This window comes from Sus scrofa, chromosome 4 (genome assembly GCF_054392235.1).
Source record: "Sus scrofa isolate SSC_HxYL_T2T_F1_AM1 chromosome 4, Sscrofa_HxYL_maternal_Yorkshire_Landrace_v2.0, whole genome shotgun sequence".
In the NCBI taxonomy this organism is placed as follows: Eukaryota; Metazoa; Chordata; class Mammalia; order Artiodactyla; family Suidae; genus Sus; species Sus scrofa.
In genome coordinates this window covers 114898892-114916246 of record NC_139386.1, presented here as the reverse complement: position 1 = coordinate 114916246, position 17355 = coordinate 114898892, and the positions used below count along the sequence as shown (strand labels likewise).

At 44.9% G+C, this 17355-nt stretch overlaps 2 protein-coding genes across 2 annotated transcripts in view; one reads left to right on the top strand and one right to left on the bottom strand.

The window, feature by feature from the left end:
* The window catches only part of PROK1 (prokineticin 1), a 48980-nt gene that overhangs the window by 5793 nt on the left and 25832 nt on the right, over positions 1-17355 (top strand). The window lies entirely within an intron of this gene.
* LAMTOR5 (late endosomal/lysosomal adaptor, MAPK and MTOR activator 5) lies at positions 3468-9081 on the bottom strand. The gene is made up of 4 exons (NM_001435363.1): positions 8745-9081; positions 7810-7871; positions 5171-5288; positions 3468-4533 (listed from the first exon to the last, which is right to left on the bottom strand). Exons 1-4 carry the CDS (start codon positions 8948-8950, stop codon positions 4473-4475), a joined length of 447 nt encoding a protein of 148 aa, NP_001422292.1. The 5' UTR covers positions 8951-9081; the 3' UTR covers positions 3468-4472.

The window sequence follows — 17355 nt, the reverse complement described above, 5'->3', positions numbered from 1 at the left end:
ACACCACAGCTCACGGCAACGCCAGATCCTTAACCCACTGAGAGGCAATGCCAGATCCTTAACCCACTGAGCGAGGCCAGGGATCGAACCCGCAACCTCATCGTTCCTAATCGGATTTGTTTCCACTGCACCATGACGGGAACTCCATGTAGTTACTAACATACACATTTTTCAAAAATTTTTCAAAAACATTTTTCATAATGCATTTTTTAGTAAACATCAGTAAGAAAGATTTTTTCCCCCCTTTGGTGGTTGCTTGCTGCTCTTTTAAACGGCTATCTATGATTCTGATCATAGGATGACATGACTAGCTTTCTCTTGATAGAAGGCTCTGATGCTGGGCCAGATTTGAACCGTGAGTCGTTCATAGAGGCTAGGAGGGCTGCAAAGTCCTCAGAGATGAGCCCCTTGAAACATCCTTCATACAGAAAGCTTTGAGGTATAGTGGGAAATGCAGACTTAGTTAGAATCTTAACTTTGCCATTATTTAATCCGGCAGACTCTTGGCAAGTTACCGTCTCTGAATTCGTTTCCAAACCTGTAAGATATGGCTAATATTATTTGCAAGTTTGTTATGAAGACTCTTTCTTTCTCATACATATAAAATGATGGCACATTAACAAACCCACTGTTGGTACTTAATTCATTAAAAATGGTTTTTACTAATCAAGTGGGGCTTAATATCAAGAGCAAAGAATTCTTAAGCCACCATTGGGATATTAGTTAACATTTTGGTGTCTGTACCCAAAAAACTTATCAAAGCTTATAAGCTCTTTAAATGCAAATAATTCCCTCAACCTCTGACTTTCTACCTCTTGGCCCTGAAGTTATTCAGCAGGATGCAGCATGATTGCCCAAGTCACCACTGCTACCCTCACTCTACCGACAAACACAGGCCATGAGCACTTTGGGTACTTAGCAACTTAGAGTATAATACAACGCTACCATCTAGAAATAAAAGATTTTATCTTTAGCTGAATCTTTCCCTGGCCTCACTGACTGTGCAGAAAAGAGTTAAGATTTTGGGAGGGTGCCCACCCTTCTTTAAATTATGAGAGTAGATCACTGCGCTTAGAGTATTTGTGTGAAAAATATACTTTATGCTGAATACTTGCTTTCCTTCTGGGAGGCTAGAATTTTAAGAGAATTCCAGGAAGAGGGTGCCTATGTGATCAGCCCTCAATTAAAAACCTTGGGACTAAGTCTCTAATGAGTTTCCCTGGAGGTAGAATTTCACACGTGTTGTCACAACTCCTTGCTGGAGGCATTAATGCATCCTGTGTGATTTCGCTAAAAGAGAATTCTTGGAAGCTTGCTCTCAGTTTCTTCTGAACTCTGCCCCATGAGCATTTTCCCTTTGCTAATCTTGCTCTGTATCTCTCTCTCTTTTTTTTTTTTTTTTTTTTTTTTGGCTTTTTAGGGCTGAACTTGCGGCATATGGAAGTTCCCAGGCTAGGAGTCTAATCGGAGCTGTGGCTGCTGGCCTACACCACAGCCACAGCAATGCAGGATCCGAGCCACGTCTGTGACCTACACTACAGCTCAGGGCAACACCAGATCCTTAACCCATTGAGCAAGGCCAGGGATCGTACCCGAAACCTCATGGTTCCTAGTCGGATTCATTTCCGCTGTGCCAGGATGGGAACTCCCTGCTCTGTATCTTTTCTATGTGAATAAAACTGAATGCTGAGTCCTCTGAGTCCTCCTAGGGAACCCTGCAAACCTGGGAGGTTGTATTAGGAATAGAGAAACAGAAGCAATAGGATAGGGATTTACTCTAAGGAATTAGCTCATGTAATTTTGGAGACGGAGAAGTCAAGGACTTGCAGTCAGAGAGAGCCGAAGGCATAGTTCCAATCTGAGTCTGAGTCCAAGTCTAAAGGCAGAAGAACAATGTCCCAGCTGGAAGACAGGAGAGAGAAAGAATTCTTTCTCACTAGAATTTTATTCTATTCAGGTCTTCAGTGGATTGCAGTAGGCCCACACTGGGGAGAGCGATCTGCTTTGGTCTGATTTAAATGTTAATCTCATCCAGAAACAGTGGTACAAACACACCCAGAAAGAACGTTTAACCAAGTATCTGGGCACCCTGTGGGCCAGTCGTCCCAGGGGTGAGCATGGGGAACCCCCATGCAATCTGACTTTAGCTACAGCTCTGCACAGACTAGAAAATCAGCCATCTGCAGCCCTGAGCTCTTTCCAGCACTGTCTGATGTTTCATCAGTACAGTGGGTGCATTACACCCTACCTCAAATGTTCTTAGGAAGAGTAAGTGAGAATGTCTGTTCCTTTATTCGTATCATTCATGAAGTTGCCTCCTGTGTGCTGGATGCTGTGCTAGGGAGAGGATGTGAGTAGGTGGAGGGTGGCGTGAGATGTGGCCCAAGCGGTGGCCGGGGACTGGACCATGCAGGACTTAGGACCCCGTGGTAAGAACTTTGGATTTTGTTCTAAATGCAATGGGAGATCCCTGAAGGGAGGTTTGGCACCATGCCTGGACATGGGGGGGCGCCCAATACCTGTTTTTTTATTGAGTATTACCACCTGGGTATCCTGTCAGAAATTCAGTTTCAACATATCCACAATCAAACCTGGCCATCTTTTTCGTGTAATCCTTCTCTGAGTTGACTGCTTTTATGACACCCAGTTCTTCCTATCATCTAGACTAGACAATGTATTTGCCTTTCATTTTTCATTCTCTTTTATTCCCTTTCTGCCAACTTTTTTTGTATTATCTCTATTTTATTCTGAGCCGATTACTTTATCTTGATGAGCTTATTTTGTCCTCTCTGAAATGGATGTAATACCTCGTAAGAGTAAGATAATTAAATGAGCCTTAGGAGACTGACCTAAGAAAACATTTGTACAGTTGATGTCAGAGAATGCCTGTGTTCTCTTCTAGGAGTTTAATGACGTCTTGCCTTATGTTTAAGTCTTTAAGCCATTTTGAGTTTATTTTAGTTCATGATGTTAGGGTGTGTTCTAGTTTCACTGATTTACATGCAGCTGTTCAGTTTTCCCAGCACCACTTGTTGAAGTTATTCACGTTTTTAAAATTATTTATTGTGGTAAGATACATTCAACATAAATTTTACCATCTTAACCATTCTGGATTTTTTTAGCTGTGCCCATGGTGTATGGAACCGCCCAGGCCAGGGATGGAAACCATGCCACAGCAGTGACCCAAGCCACTGCAGTGACAACACTACATCTTTAACTGCTAGGCCACCAGAGAACTCCTTGTCTTAACCATTCCCAAGTGTAGAGTTCAGTGGTATTAGATACATTCATTTGTTATTACAACAATCACCACCATCCACCTCTAGGACTCTTTTCATCTTGTAAACTGAAACTCTATGAATTATACAGTAATTCCCCATTTCTTATCCCTGGCAACCACCATTCTACTTTCTATATGAATTTGACTGCTCTAGGTACCTCAGGTAGGTGGAATCATAGAGAATTTGTTTTTTTTTTTTTTTTTGTGACTGGCTTATTTCACTCATCATAATGTCCTCCAGAGTCCTCTGTGTTGTAGCATGCGTCAGAATTCCGTTCCTTTTTTAAGGCTATTATACCATGGTATGTATATACCATATTTCGTTTATATATCCACCCATCCGTAGATGTGAGTTGCTTCCATCTCTCTGCTGATAACCCATATAGGGTTGTTAATGAGAATTAAATATATTCCTGGCATACGGTAAGTACCTAATGTATCTGCTCTAGTGTTTTTTGGTTTTTGCTTTTTTTTGTTTTTTTTTTTTTTTTGCTTTCTAGGGCCGCACCTGCGGCATATGGAAGTTCTAGGCTAGGGGTGGAATCAGAACTATAGCTGCCAGCCAACACCACAGCCACAGCCACACTAGATCCAAGATGCATCTGCAACCTACGCCACAGCTTCCAGCAATGCTGGATCCTTAACCCACTGAGCGATGCCAGGGATCGAACCTGCGTCCTCAAGGATACTAGTCGGGTTTGTAACCCACTGAGCCACAAGAGGAACCCCATGCTATTATTTTTTTTATTGTGGGGTAGGAGTATGTTTGACTTGTTTTACATATCCACGGATGCATCTGTGAGATCCTCTGTATTTCAGGAGCTTCCACAAGGGAAGAGTTTGGAGCAGTTACCTTTTAAAGATTACAATTTGGTAATTGAAAAATAAACATTTGATAAGAATTTAAAGAATCCAGAAAAGATCCAAGCTTTCCTCTAACCAGGTTTATTAAACATAACAAGATTCTATATATAAAGTGACCTAAACCTGCTGCTTCAAAACATGATACTTTCCTAACCAGTATTTTGATAAGTCAATCCATGGAATGGCAAAAAGCAGCTTACTCTAAAATTAATAGAAAAGCACCCAATGCACATTATACGAACAGCCTAACTACTGGAACTTGAATAGTTCTGTAAGGTAAGTATGAATGAGGCCCTGTGACAGGCTGCAGGAGAATGGACACAGGGTGTCAAGAGGCCATTTTATGCACGGCCACTGTGATGCCATCGTGCTTCTGGATCATGATGTTCCTGAAAGGCAAAGTGGAAGATATTCAGTAAAAGGCTACAGGTGGGAGTCAGTGTAAGATTAAAGATGCTGTTTGGTTTAGGATACAACTAAAAAAATAGTACTTATCATTTTTCTATGTATAAAAGCAATATATAAACACAACAGAGCATTTGGGAAATACAGAAAAGTATAAAATACGAAAATGAAATTAATTTTATAATCGTATCAAAGACAACCATTATTAGTATCTTCCTTTTTTAATCTGGTGTATAGCATACATATCTTCTCATTTTACAAAACTGTGATCATAATGAGCATAGTTTTGTATTCTGCTTTTTTCATTTACTATTGTTCAGAGGACCCTCACTCAAAACGTCTTTATATTTCTATTACTACACACACCGTTTCTGTTCTTGGTTTAGTCTTCCTCTGCTTTCTTTTACTGATAGTTCGTGACAGCTCTTACTCTTCATTTACATGTACCACTGTGGTCTGAAAGCACAAGAGCTTCAGAGATCAATGCAACAGCTCCTATGGTCCAAAGGGCGGAACCATCCTCCAAGTACTTTAAATGAACACAGGGCAAGCCCCAGTCAAGTTCCCCAGGGCTTTTTCTGAATCAAAAGGAAAGGAAGGGATCTGCTGACATCTACTCACCCGTTATCTGATTCTAGACACACGACAGGAATATCGGTGGGGTCTGAGGTTAGCTTAGCTGCTTGCTGGGCTAGGACAGATATCACCCCAGCATGCTCATCAGACAGGGTCCCTCGGCCTAGAAGACAGATATGGTATCATGTTGCCTGACTGTCCAAAAATGAGTACAGAGCTATAGTAGAACTAAACTCAGTTATTCACAAAAAGAAGGGTCAGCTCCTGGGCTCTTAGCTACTGTTAGTACTGTACGGACATGAAATGATTCTGCCCTGAGACTCAGCTGGTTATCTCAGTGAGGAAGCCAGACAACAGCTTTTAAGTCAATAAAGCCGTAACACTCAGTTCTCCAAGTCATTTCCATCACCATCTTCAAACACCTTCTCAAGCATGTAAGGAAGCTATAATTCAAGTCAGTCTGGAAGCAAACTGAAACCAAGACGAAATTCAGAGGTGAGACTGACAAAAAGCAGTCAGTAAGGACAAGAGACGTTGAAACTAATTAATTCCTGGAGTTCCCTCATAGCTCAGTGGGTTAAGGATCTAGCATTGTCACTGCTATGGTGCTGGCATAGCTGTGGCATGGGTTTGATCCCTGGCCTGGGAACTTTGCATGCTGTGGGTGAGGCCCTCCCCCAAAAATCCCAACTAATTAATTCCTCATGGGAAATCTAATTTCCTTTTACTGAGTTCAACTTCAAAGAATATAAAGATCTTGGCTCAAGAGTTTAGCTGTAGGATCTCCTTAACAGCATACATAACTATTCTATAAGCAATTATGTCCATTAGAACAAGCTGGTTGTTTTCAAATAGGAACAGAATTAGCTTTTTACTAATGTCTGTTTTAGCCTGTAGATAATAACTTAGGTGTGAGGTACAAAAAGTAATCACTAAGTTTACCGTATATTTCTGTATATAGAGGCAACACAAGCCCATGTACTTGAAACCAGGTCAGGTAATGTACATGCTACTATGCAGAGTTGATGAAGTTACTGTTGTTTATAAAACATTAACTGGACAGACACAATGTAGTCTTTTGGGCCTTAAAAGCTTCTTTTTTAGAATGTATATAAAATTTATATATATATATTTTTTATGGGATGGAAATCCTGTGAAATTGGATTGTTATGATCATTATACAACTACAGATGTGATAAATTCATTTGAGCAATAAAAAAATAAATTTATATATATTTTTATTAAACAGTAATTGATTTACAATGTCATGCCAATTTCTGCTGTACAGCAAAGTGACCGCACACACACACATTTCTTTTCTTATATTATCTTCCATCATGGTCTATCCTAAGAGATTGGATATAGTTCCCTGGGGTATACAGTAGGACCTCATGGTTTCTCCATTCTACATGTAATAGTTTGCATCTACTAACCCCAAACTCCCAGTCCATCCCACTCCCTCCCTCCTCCCCCTTGGCAACCACAAGTCTGTTCTTTATGTCTGTGAGTCTGTTTCTGTTTTGTAGGTAGGTTCATCTGTGGGACCTTGAAAGTTTCTTAAAGAAATTAATTTAGTTTTAGATTTCCATACTTGAATCTCAACCTTTCCATCTGTAAACCTGGCAAGCACCTCAAAAAAAAAAAAAAAAAAAATCTCCCTTTTCTTCCAACTAACTGATTTGTGTATAAAACCTGAGTTACACAGACTAATTCTTTCAATTACCCTCCCTGCAAAAATTCAGAGCTTTAAAAAAATCTTGCAGAACAGAAGAGTAGTGAGCAGGGTGTCCTGGGTTTACTAGTTCTGACATTAATTAGCTGAAGCCTCCCATTGTTTACCTTTCTGGATTTCTTTCCTCATCTGCAATTTGTTACTATCTGTTGAGCATCATGTCTGGGTTCTGTGCTGAGTGTTTTACATATTTTATATGATCCTATATTATTGTGATGTAGAGGCTTTGGGGCCAGACTCAAATCCTAGCTCAATCACTTACTAGTTGTATGACCCTGGTCCAGTTACTCAACCTCTGTGCCTCAATTTCTTTATCTACCTCATAGGATTGTTACAAGGATTAAATGACTTGATATGTGGAAAGTGCTTATAATGGTGCCTGGCACATAGAGCTCAGTAAGTGCAATTCCATAATAATAATTATTATCAAACAACAACCCACTACAGAAACTGAAATTCGGAAAGGTTCTTTTTGGTCCAGGTTCACACTAGTAGTACAGGGGAGGGCTGGGGGTTGAACCTAGGTGTGTCTGAGCTTGCACCCCTCATTTTTACTGCCTACTTACTGTTCAGTGAAGTTGAACTAAAAAATAACACCATCCATCTGGCAGGGTTACTGGGGAAATTTAGCAGTCCCAAAATACATTCAATAAATGGTAACTGCTGTCATTATCTGAAGTCCTTTCTAGACTCTGTTTAGAATGATTCAAATACTATTCTAGAAGAAACAACTATGTAGTGCTAGAACTGCAAGGGACATCTCCACCTTTATAAGTATCAACTGAAAACATTCAGTTTTCTAATTTTGCTATTGGGAGATGATCTCTATTTACAGAAAAGTCCCCCAAAAGTGGCAGGGTGGCAGGAAATGCAAACTAGAGAAAGCACCCTAGGCTCCCAGTCAACATCAAGTGCTGTGCAATCCCTGGAAGGGCTGTTGTCAGATACTTACATCCCAGATTGAGTCCTTGTGAATCTGTGCACAGGACTCCAACAATGGATGGATTCTTCATTCTAATTCCAGGGACACAGGAAGAAAGAAGCAAATGATGTAGGAAAAATGGATTTAAATATAACACACACAGGCTTTCTATGTACCCAGCACTGCTGTTAAGTGCTTTAAATCAGTGTTAGTCTTTTTTCTTTATCCCTCATCCCTACTCCAAGAAAAATTACATTAAATCATAATAAGCTAACTTTAATGATGGTTAAACTAATTTCTCTCTGATGAGAGAAAAGACTGCCAGGTACTGCTAAGCTTTGGAGGGCTACAAACGTTGCAATAGCTAGGATTTTGTTGCCCTCGTTAAAAATATGTATTTTAGCCTACTCTCTCACTTGAAAGAACTGCTGAAAAGCTAACTAAAACTGGTTGCCCCATGGAGAGGAAGTGGGAAGCTGAGCGGCCCTGATGCAAGGGAGGTGTCTCCCTGTACGCCGTCTTAAACTTTTCTAATTTTGGATTTTACGTAGACACTATCTGTTCGAAAAATTTAAAGGATGTCTTTCATCTTCTTGAGCACCAAATAACTGGTTACACCAGAAGGAGGTACGCGTGTGTGTTTACGTTTACACTGAAGATACAGGTGGTAGGTACCTCCTTCCCCCAAATGAACTCGGTTCCTAAAACTCCTAAAGAACGGCCCCGCCCAAACAATTTCTACACGACAGGCGGGATTTGGGCTCGGACCCGGGACACTTGTTCCGGAGGGAGTGTGCGGAGCACCGGCGGGATTTAATTCCGGGTTACCCTCCACTCCCATCGGCGGCCCGGGGAGAGAACGTCCCCAAGAAGCCCAGCGGGCAGTCACAGCTCGCGCCTTCTGTTGCGCTCAAGGACAGGCCCGCCGCGAACCCAGGACAGGCCGACGTGGCCACATTACTTACGTGTCCTCCAAGTGCTGCTCCAAGGTTGCTTCCATCCCGCCGCCGTCCGCCGGGCGCACCACCCACGGTGGGTCTTCTCCTAGGAAACTGGTCTCCGGCTCCGCTTGGTCAGTCACATGATGCGAGCAGGACGCGGACCTGGACGGCGCCTCCAAAGGGACAAACTTCGTGGCGCAGTCTCGGCGTTTTCTCCGGGATGATGTCATTACGCGCCCTCTGCCGCCGCGAGCTGGGCGGGGTTCTGCTGCCTGGGGTGCGACCCGCGAGGGGACCGCGCGGGATGTACCCCCGGGAGGGAGGTCTGTAGTCTTCCCTTGGAGCCAGCTTCCTGGCCTGTCCCTTTGTCTCCGCCGTACAGACCTTTGGATTTCGATTCCACCGACTCCGAGAAGTCGGGCCAGGTCTGGTTGAAGTTTTACAATAATCCGGCCGGCCCCGCGGGGTCCCATCCAGGTGGTAGGGCAGGGACAGACAAGAGAGACACAGGATTCCGATGAAGGGTTCCCCAGGCTTGGAGGGACAAAGAGAGGAAGGACAAGGGACTAGAGGATGAGGCGGAACAAAATTAAAACCCCAAGCTGGGTAGGGGGGCAAGTGTTGCGATTTTTCGAAGACGTTGGTTCTTCCTCTTTGGAGAGGATTCGGGAACGTTTGAGAAAGAAGGTGTCATTGTAATAAAGACTGGGTAGGACCACTTAAAAAGTAACCTTTAAAAAAAGTTAATTACAAAAGCAGTTATAGGGAGTTCTGGTCGTGGCTCAGTGGCTAACGAATCCGACTAGGAACCATGAGGTTGTATGTTCGATCCCTGGCTTGCTTAGTGGGTTAAAGATCCGGCGTTGCGGTGAGCTGTGGTGTAGGTCGCAGACCCGGCTCGATCCCACGTTGCTGTGGTGGCTCTGGCGTAGGCGGGCTACTACAGCTCCGATTCGACCCCTAGCCTGGGAACCTCCATATGCCGCAGGAGCGGCCCTAGAAAAGACATAAAGACAAAAATTAAAAAAAAAAGCAGTTGTAAAAATAAGGAAAGAAAGCCCACCCATTGTCTTTGTCCGGAGATGACTGATAAGGCCTTGGAGAATATTCTTTCCGCCGGTTGGTTGTCTTTGCAAATGTATACTTTGTGTTATTGTTTTTTCTTTTTTAAAGCTAAGTTGACACACATATTGTACAAACAATTCTGTAGCTTATCTTTTTCACAAAATTTAGCAAAAATGTCTTTCTGACATAAAGTTCATTTACGGCATTTGTAATACTTAGAAAATATTACATATTATAGCTTAACCAACCCCTTATTAATGTACAGTTAGGTTGCTTATAGTTTTGTTGTTGTCGTTGTTATGTTTGGGTTTTGGCTGTGACAAATGCTGGATGAATATTCTTATGGCCAAATATTTGTGCAGTTTAAATTTTTTCTTATAGTAAGTTACAAGAATGGAATTATTGGGTCAAGGTTTTAAAGTCTTTTAATATACACTTACAAGTTACCCCCCAGAAAGGTGGTTCCAGTTTACACTCAGATTGGTAGCATTTTGATGAGAATGGGAGTGTGCCCAGAGGCTCACCCATCCCCCCATAAGCCTCTACCCGCTCCCTGTAATCCTCCTGGCAGCACACCTCGACCTCCCTTTTCTCCAGCCCTCTCTCCTCCAGCTTTTATTCACTTTCCAGCTTTACTCAGCTTTCACTTCTGTTCTGGGGCACAGCTTCCCGGTTCCTCTTGCCTTGAATTCAAGAGTCCCTCTTTATTCCCTAGCTGTGATGGTGAGAAACTTTCAGCTTCCTTAAAATTCCAGCCTTGAATGTCGTAATTCAGGAGTTTTAGACTCCTGGCCTAGAGAAATGATTTATATTAACTTAGGGGTTACTATAATATGCGACATTTAAATTTTAGAAAAAGCAGTTTAAAACCACTCTTAAAAGATAGCATTAAAAAACGTCGGGAGCCCGCCCACTTGTCCTGCAGTACCGAGGCAGCTGGGTACTGCAGTACCGCCCCCTTGTGGTCCATGTGGTGTAAAGCTCTGCTGGTCTAGGGCTTCTCAGCTCTGGCTTTTTTTAACCTTCGAGGCAGCGCTGTCCAATAGAAACGTAATTTTGTTTGTTTATTTATTTATTATTATTTTAATAGTTATTTCACCATACAATTTTTTTTCTACTGTACAGCATGGTGACCCAGTTACACATACATGTAGACATTCTATTTTCGCTCATTATCATGCTCCATCATTTGAGTATATGTAGTTCCCAGTGCTACACAGCAGGATCTCATTGGTAAGAAACGTAATTTTATTTATTTTTTATTTATTTATTTTTTTTGCAATTTCTTGGGCTGCTCCCACGGCATGTGGAGGTTCCCAGGCTAGGGGTCGAATCGGAGCGATAGCCACTGGCCTGCACCAGAGCCACAGCAACTCGGGATCCAAGCCGCGTCTGCAACCTACACCACAGGTCACGGCAACGCCGGATCCTTAACCCACTGAGCAAGGCCAGGGATCGAACCCGCAACTTCATGGTTCCTAGTCAGATTCATTAACCACTGAGCCACGATGGGAACTCCAGAAACGTAATTTTAAATGTCTTGGTAGCCACACTAAAAAACTTAAACAGGTGGAATTAATTTTAATATTTTATGTATCCATATACTGTGTCCAAAATACTATCATTTCACCATGTAATCAATTTAAAAAATACAGAGGTTTTTTTGTTGTTGTTGTCGTTGTTGTTTTGTTTGTTTGTTTTTTGCATTCTCCCCCCCCCCCCCCCCCGCAGACTAAGTCTTCAAAATCTGGAGTTTATTTTACACAGACAGCATGTTTCCCTTCAGACCAGCCATATTTCAAGTGCTCAATAGCCGTGTGTGGCTGCTGGTCAGCACTGGGTAATGGAGCTTCAGGCTACCTCTGATTATCTCAAAGCCAGACCAGTGATTATAGGATTCTCAGAAAAGCTGGTGATCTTTTGGTGCTGTTAAGGCAGGTCTCTGAAGGGAGAGTGAACAAAGAGGAAGAGGAGGACGGCCGGCTCAGACATCCTCGTTGCTCTGGAGGTGGAAGGCAGGCTCTTCCACACCACCCGGTCTTTCTGTGTCCTGCTGCTGTTTTGCCTCTGCCCAGATGGGCAGAGCGAGTGAGGTGTTTTATATAAGCTGGAGAAATGCTGGGGCCTGGGGCCATGGTTAGTTGGAGTAGGTCTCTGACCCCTAAGTGTTTTCTGCTTTCTTCAGCTTGTAGCATATTTGAGGATTCTTTAGGCTTAGTTTTGAGTGCAGATAACCACTTTTGAGGTGACAGGAAAAGTCCGAAGGTACCCATATTGCCTCATTGCATTGCAAGTTTTTCTTTTTTTGTGTTTATTCTTGGTCATGCCCACAGCACGCTGATGTTCCCAGGCCAGGGATCATACCTTTGCCACAGCAGTGACCCAAGCTGCTGCAGTGATAACGCTGGATCCTTAATTGCCAGGCCACCAGGGGACTCTGCATTGTAATTTTCATATGTTTACTTTTCAAGACGGAAAGAGTGTTTTCTCCATTTCTGCATCCTGAGCACTGTGGAACCCAGTAGTAATCCCTTAAGATTTAATGAATCTTGGTGGTATTTTTGAGAAAAAGACTCTGTATTGCATAAAGGAGCTTGAAGTCCTCAGCTTTAACTACTTTTTTTTTTTGTCTTTTGAGGGCCACACCGACAGCACATGGAGGTTCCCAGGCTAGGGGTCTAATTGGAGCTCTTGCTACCCGCCTACACCACAGGCACAGCAACTCCAGATCCGAGCTGCATCTGCAACCTACACCACAGCTCACGGCAACACCGGATCCTTAACCCACTGAGCGAGTCCAGGGATCGAACCTGCAACCTCATGCTTCCTAGTCGGATTCGTTTCTGCTGCGCCATGACGGGAACTCCAGTTTTAATGCCTTTATCCTCCCCTTCCTCGCCTCTCCGTAAGCAAGCTCTTGGAAAATGGAAACCCCAGGAAGGTCTGGCACAGATTGCACATGCTTGCGTGTCCTGACCGGGGAAGGGGAGAGGAAAAGCCAGGTGAGGTGAACCAGACCTGAGACCCCAAGCCCTCTTCCCTGACCTGTCAGGAGCAGAATCCTCTGGGGGGTGGTTCCCATTTAAAAAGTGACACTCTCCTGGAAGCTCTCCCTCCCCTGGGTGCAGAGGGCTCTGCTGGGCCAGGGCTGGCCCTGTAGGTCACGCAACGCCCAGGGTTGAAGGCCTGCCATGAATGAGCCCAGAGCTGGGCTGGGGAATGGCTCTCACATGCCACCAGGGGGCACCAAAGCCACAGAAAATCCTGCTCAGCCTGGGGGACCCTGGGTGAGGGACGGGGCCCATGAGCCTCCTGAGCTAGTACAGCTTGGTGAGGAGAATGCTAGGCTAGGTGGGCGGCCTCGGAGTCGCCAGAGGTGGGATTGGATCCTGGCTTGGCCACTGCCTACGCATGTGACTTTTTTTTTTTTTTTTTTTTTTGTCTTTTTGCTATTTCTTGAGCCGCTCCCTCCGCACATGGATGTTCCCAGGCTAGGGGTCGAATTAGAGCTGTAGCTGCCCGGCCTACACCAGAGCCACAGCAACGCAGGATCCGAGCCGCGTCTGTAAACTACACCACAGCTCACGGCAACTCCGGATCGTTAACCCACTGAGCAAGGGCAGGGATCGAACCTGCAACCTCATGGTTCCTAGTTGGATTTGTTAACCACTGTGCCAGGACGGAAACTCCTTACGCATGTGACCTTGAGCCTCATCTGTGACATGGGAGTACCATCACCTGCCTCATCAGGTGGTGGGAGGATGATAGGTATTTTTATGAAGAGGGCTGCTGCATTGTGGGAGTCAGTAAATAAGCTTTGTCAAATCTCAGTAAGAAGACTCATTTGTTTCCTCAAATTGCTTACAGTCTAGGTGAGGACTGTAAATGAGATAAATACATTTTATTATAAAATTTATAAAACAGTGAGAAAAAAAAAAATCATCGGAATCCTAGCCCTAACCCTAATGGCATGACCGGGAACCAGCTGAATAGAAGGGGATAGGTTTCGGGTAAGGTGGAGGTGATGGGGAAAGGCATGCCACCGGGTTCACAGGAGTCCTGCCAGCTAAAGGCTCTCTCACTCCCTGAGAGCTGCCGGGTAGGACCCTGCCTTCCAGTCGTGGACTCATCCGAGAGCTGAGTCCCAGAGCCAAAGCCTGAATCCTAATAGCAATCACACCCCCAGCAGTTCAGGCTTGTGGAGTGACAGCGGTGTGCCGACAATTCACAGGCCTTGTTGGTCCTCAGAACCTTTTTGAAGTAGCTCCTATCAGTGTCCTCACCTTAGAGCTAAATGGATCCCTGAGGCTCAGAAGGTCAGTCCTTGCTCAAGATCAGCCTGCTTGTGAGTGTTGGAGCCTTGCCACTAACCTCCCTGCTGTGCGACCTCAACTTCCCTTACTTTGTCAGCAGCACAACCCTGCGGATGAGAGAGGGTTCCCGAGGTCTTGTCCGGATCTCATTCACCAGAGAACAGGTCTGAGGCTCAGAGAGGGGAGGTGGCTAATTTAGACCTTGAACATAGGAGTTTCCCTTGTGGCTCAGCGAGACAAGTCTGACTGGTGTCCATGGGGATGCAGGTTTGATCCCTGGCCTCAGTGAGTTAAGGATCTGACATTGCCGTGAGCTGTGGTGTAGGTCGCAGATGTGGCTTGGATCTGGCATTGCTGTGGCTCTGGCGTAGGCCAGTGACTGCAGCTCTAATTCGACCCCTAGCCTGGGAACCTCCATGTGCTGAGGGTGTGGCCCTAAAAAGGAAAAAGAGAACTTGAACATGGAATTCTTAACCCTCTATCCAGTGTTCTAACTATATTCAGCTGCTACAGGCTGTCTTAGAGCTTTAGTTAAGCCAGTTTTAGAGCCACTCGTTACTATGCATTGAATTGTGTCTCCCCAAACTTCATATGTTGAAGTCCTAGCCCCCAGTATTTCAGAATGTCACCTTGTCCGGAGCTAGAGTCCTTACAGAGGTCGTTCGGTTAGGATGAGGTCATTAGGGTGACCCTTATGCAGTGCGACCGATGTCCTTGTAAAAAGGAGAGACTGGGACGCAGACATAGAGGGAAGACAGTGTGAAGAGACAGGCACAAGCCGGCCATCTCCGAGCCGAAGAGAGAGGCCTGGGACACAACCCTCCCCACAGTCTTCAGAACAAACCACCCCTGCCAACACCTTGACTTTGGACATCTAGACTCCAGAACGCTGAGGCAATAGATTCTGTGGTTTAAGCCATTCAGTTTGTGGTACCTTTTTTTTTTTTTTTTTTTTTTTTTTTAAAGGGCTGCCCCCATGGCATTTGGAGGTTCCCAGGCTATGGGTCCAATCTGAGCTACAGCTGCCAGCCTAGGCCACAGCCATGGCTACGGCAGATCCAAGCGGTGTCTGCGAACTACACCACAGCTCATGGCCATGCCGGATCCTTAACCCACTGAGTGAGGCCAGGGATCGAACCCAAGTCCTCATGGCTATGAGTCGGGTTCGTTAACTGCTAAGCACGATGGGAACCACATTTGTGGTACTTTGTTGTGACAGCTCTGGGAAACCAACATACTCATCTCTCCATCATGTCTGCAGGTCAGTCAATGCCTGTGATCACAGACACTTGGCAGCCCTTAATTACAGAAAATCTGCTTGGGAGGGTCACCTTCTCAGAAGCGAAAGGATAGCGCATTGAATCTTTCCAGCTTGCTCCCAACCTGGATACTTGGCTAAGTAAGGTGTTTGTCTTATATTGGCCAACAGTGGTGGCATGTCCCATCTGACTGTGACCTTCTTGAGCTGTTTTATATCCCCGAGCCTGGCCTGTAAAAGGTGCTCAATAGATGTGTGTAGCGGGAACAGCGGGAAAACAGGCTCGTGAACACTCTGATCCAAGCCTCTCCAAGCAATGGGCTGAGCTGGGGAGAAGGGTACAGGCTATCAGGGGATGGACGTTGGGATTGGGCATTGCCTCCTGAAGTTGACAGCTGAGTCTTGGAACACACAAGCAAAATATATTTTAGATGACTCAGACTGGGCTAAAGAAGTTTTAGTTCTGGAAGCTATTTTCCTGCTGCTTTATAAATTTTGCTTTTGAGGATAGATGAGATGCAGACTTCCAGATCCAAGGCCTCATTAGATGCCCAGTTAATGCAGCCATGACAAATGGGAATGAAGCCCTTATGAATAAAAAAAAGATCAGCCCGGTATAAAAAATTATAGACCAGGGAAAAGGAAATTTAGTAGAGCTGATAAAACACCCTCTCCTTAATTAGACTGTCTGCATCACACATCACATCAGCCTTAATGCCAAGATTTATTGGCCTTGGGATTGTGTAAATGAAATAAGTGCTGGAAAAGGAATGGAAAAGAAATTACCCATATTAAAATGTACTTGCAGCTTATTTACTAAGCTGCACACTAGTGCTTTTCGCTAGATGCAGGCTCGCAGCTTCTTTGGCTACCTACCCCTCTCTGTCTACCCACGTGTACCCCCTTAGCCCCTGGTGAGTGGGTTTTAGAAAAGATGCTTGAAGGCTAACCGTGTAGTCCCTTGTCAATAATCTCTGCCACTGTTGACCTGGAAGAATCCTTCTTGAGCAGAGAAATAGCCTTATGTCTTTATTTCACCACCGATGAGCGTAGTGACATGTTACTGGTTCCTATGTCAGAGTAGAGAATGTTCTGGAGACAAGATGGTCCACCCAGTCCTGCATACCCTGCCGCGCAGAGCAGATCGGAGCAGAGCAGAGAGCTTTCTTGTTGGGGAAAAGCTTTCTTGTGGTCAGCCACCGTCCTCTTGGAATCTGTGTTCAGCTTTGGGGGCTTACCTACTGTTACAACCTTGAATTACTCTCTTGTGAGACCTTGGACAAGTCCTCTAATGCCTTGATAGCTCAGATTTTTTTCAACTCTCTCTGGAGGTAATAGAATCCACCTCGCAGCGGTGGTGCGGGGACTGCACTGATTGATGCGTATAACACCTCGCAGGCAACCGCTGGGACCTCCACCCCCTGTGAACAGGTGAGAGCTGCCGTTGGTGCTGGGACCTCAGGAACTGATGGCTGAGGCGAAGCTGCACTCGACTGTCATTCAAGGCTCTTAGTTGCAAGCAACAGAAGCTGACTGGCTTATGGAGAAGGAAAGAAAAATTTAAAAATGACGCTGAGTAGCTCGTGGTTACCCAGTTGTTGGGAGGGCTGGAAAGCTCGGTCTAAGCTTCCAGTGACCAAGCCCACAACAGCTGGCGACACCAAGGCCATTACTGTGGCAGGAACCTAATCCTGTAACCACTGTGCCCCTGAAGCCAGACCCCGCTGCTGTTGCCCTTGCCAGGAAAGTGGAATTTTCCAAGAGCCTCTGAATTGAAGTCTTGTGTGGGGAAGTTAAACGATGCAGCCTGAGCACCTGCCTGGCTTTAGTTGCAAAGGAGCCTGAGGAGGAAAGGTCTGCTTTCTGCATCTGTTCTCAAAGCGCCCGGAACAAAGCAGAGGCATCCACAGGGGGCCCGGCAGCAAGAGAGCGCTGGAGCATCTCCCCCAGGGGGCTTCTTGCTTTGCAAGAGGGAGAGCTCTTCGGTGGGCCCCCCCAG

Excerpts from the sequence above, each read along its gene's own strand:
- LAMTOR5 (NM_001435363.1), bottom strand. The coding sequence starts at position 8,950 with ATGACATCATCCCGGAGAAAACGCCGAGACTGCGCCACGAAGTTTGTC. Across the intron at positions 7,872-8,744 it reads GAGCAGCACTTGGAGGACAC|AATGAAGAATCCATCCATTG; the intron begins GTAAGTAATGTG and ends CCCTGGAATTAG. Across the intron at positions 4,534-5,170 it reads TGTCTAGAATCAGATAACGG|GAACATCATGATCCAGAAGC; the intron begins GTGAGTAGATGT and ends TTTGCCTTTCAG.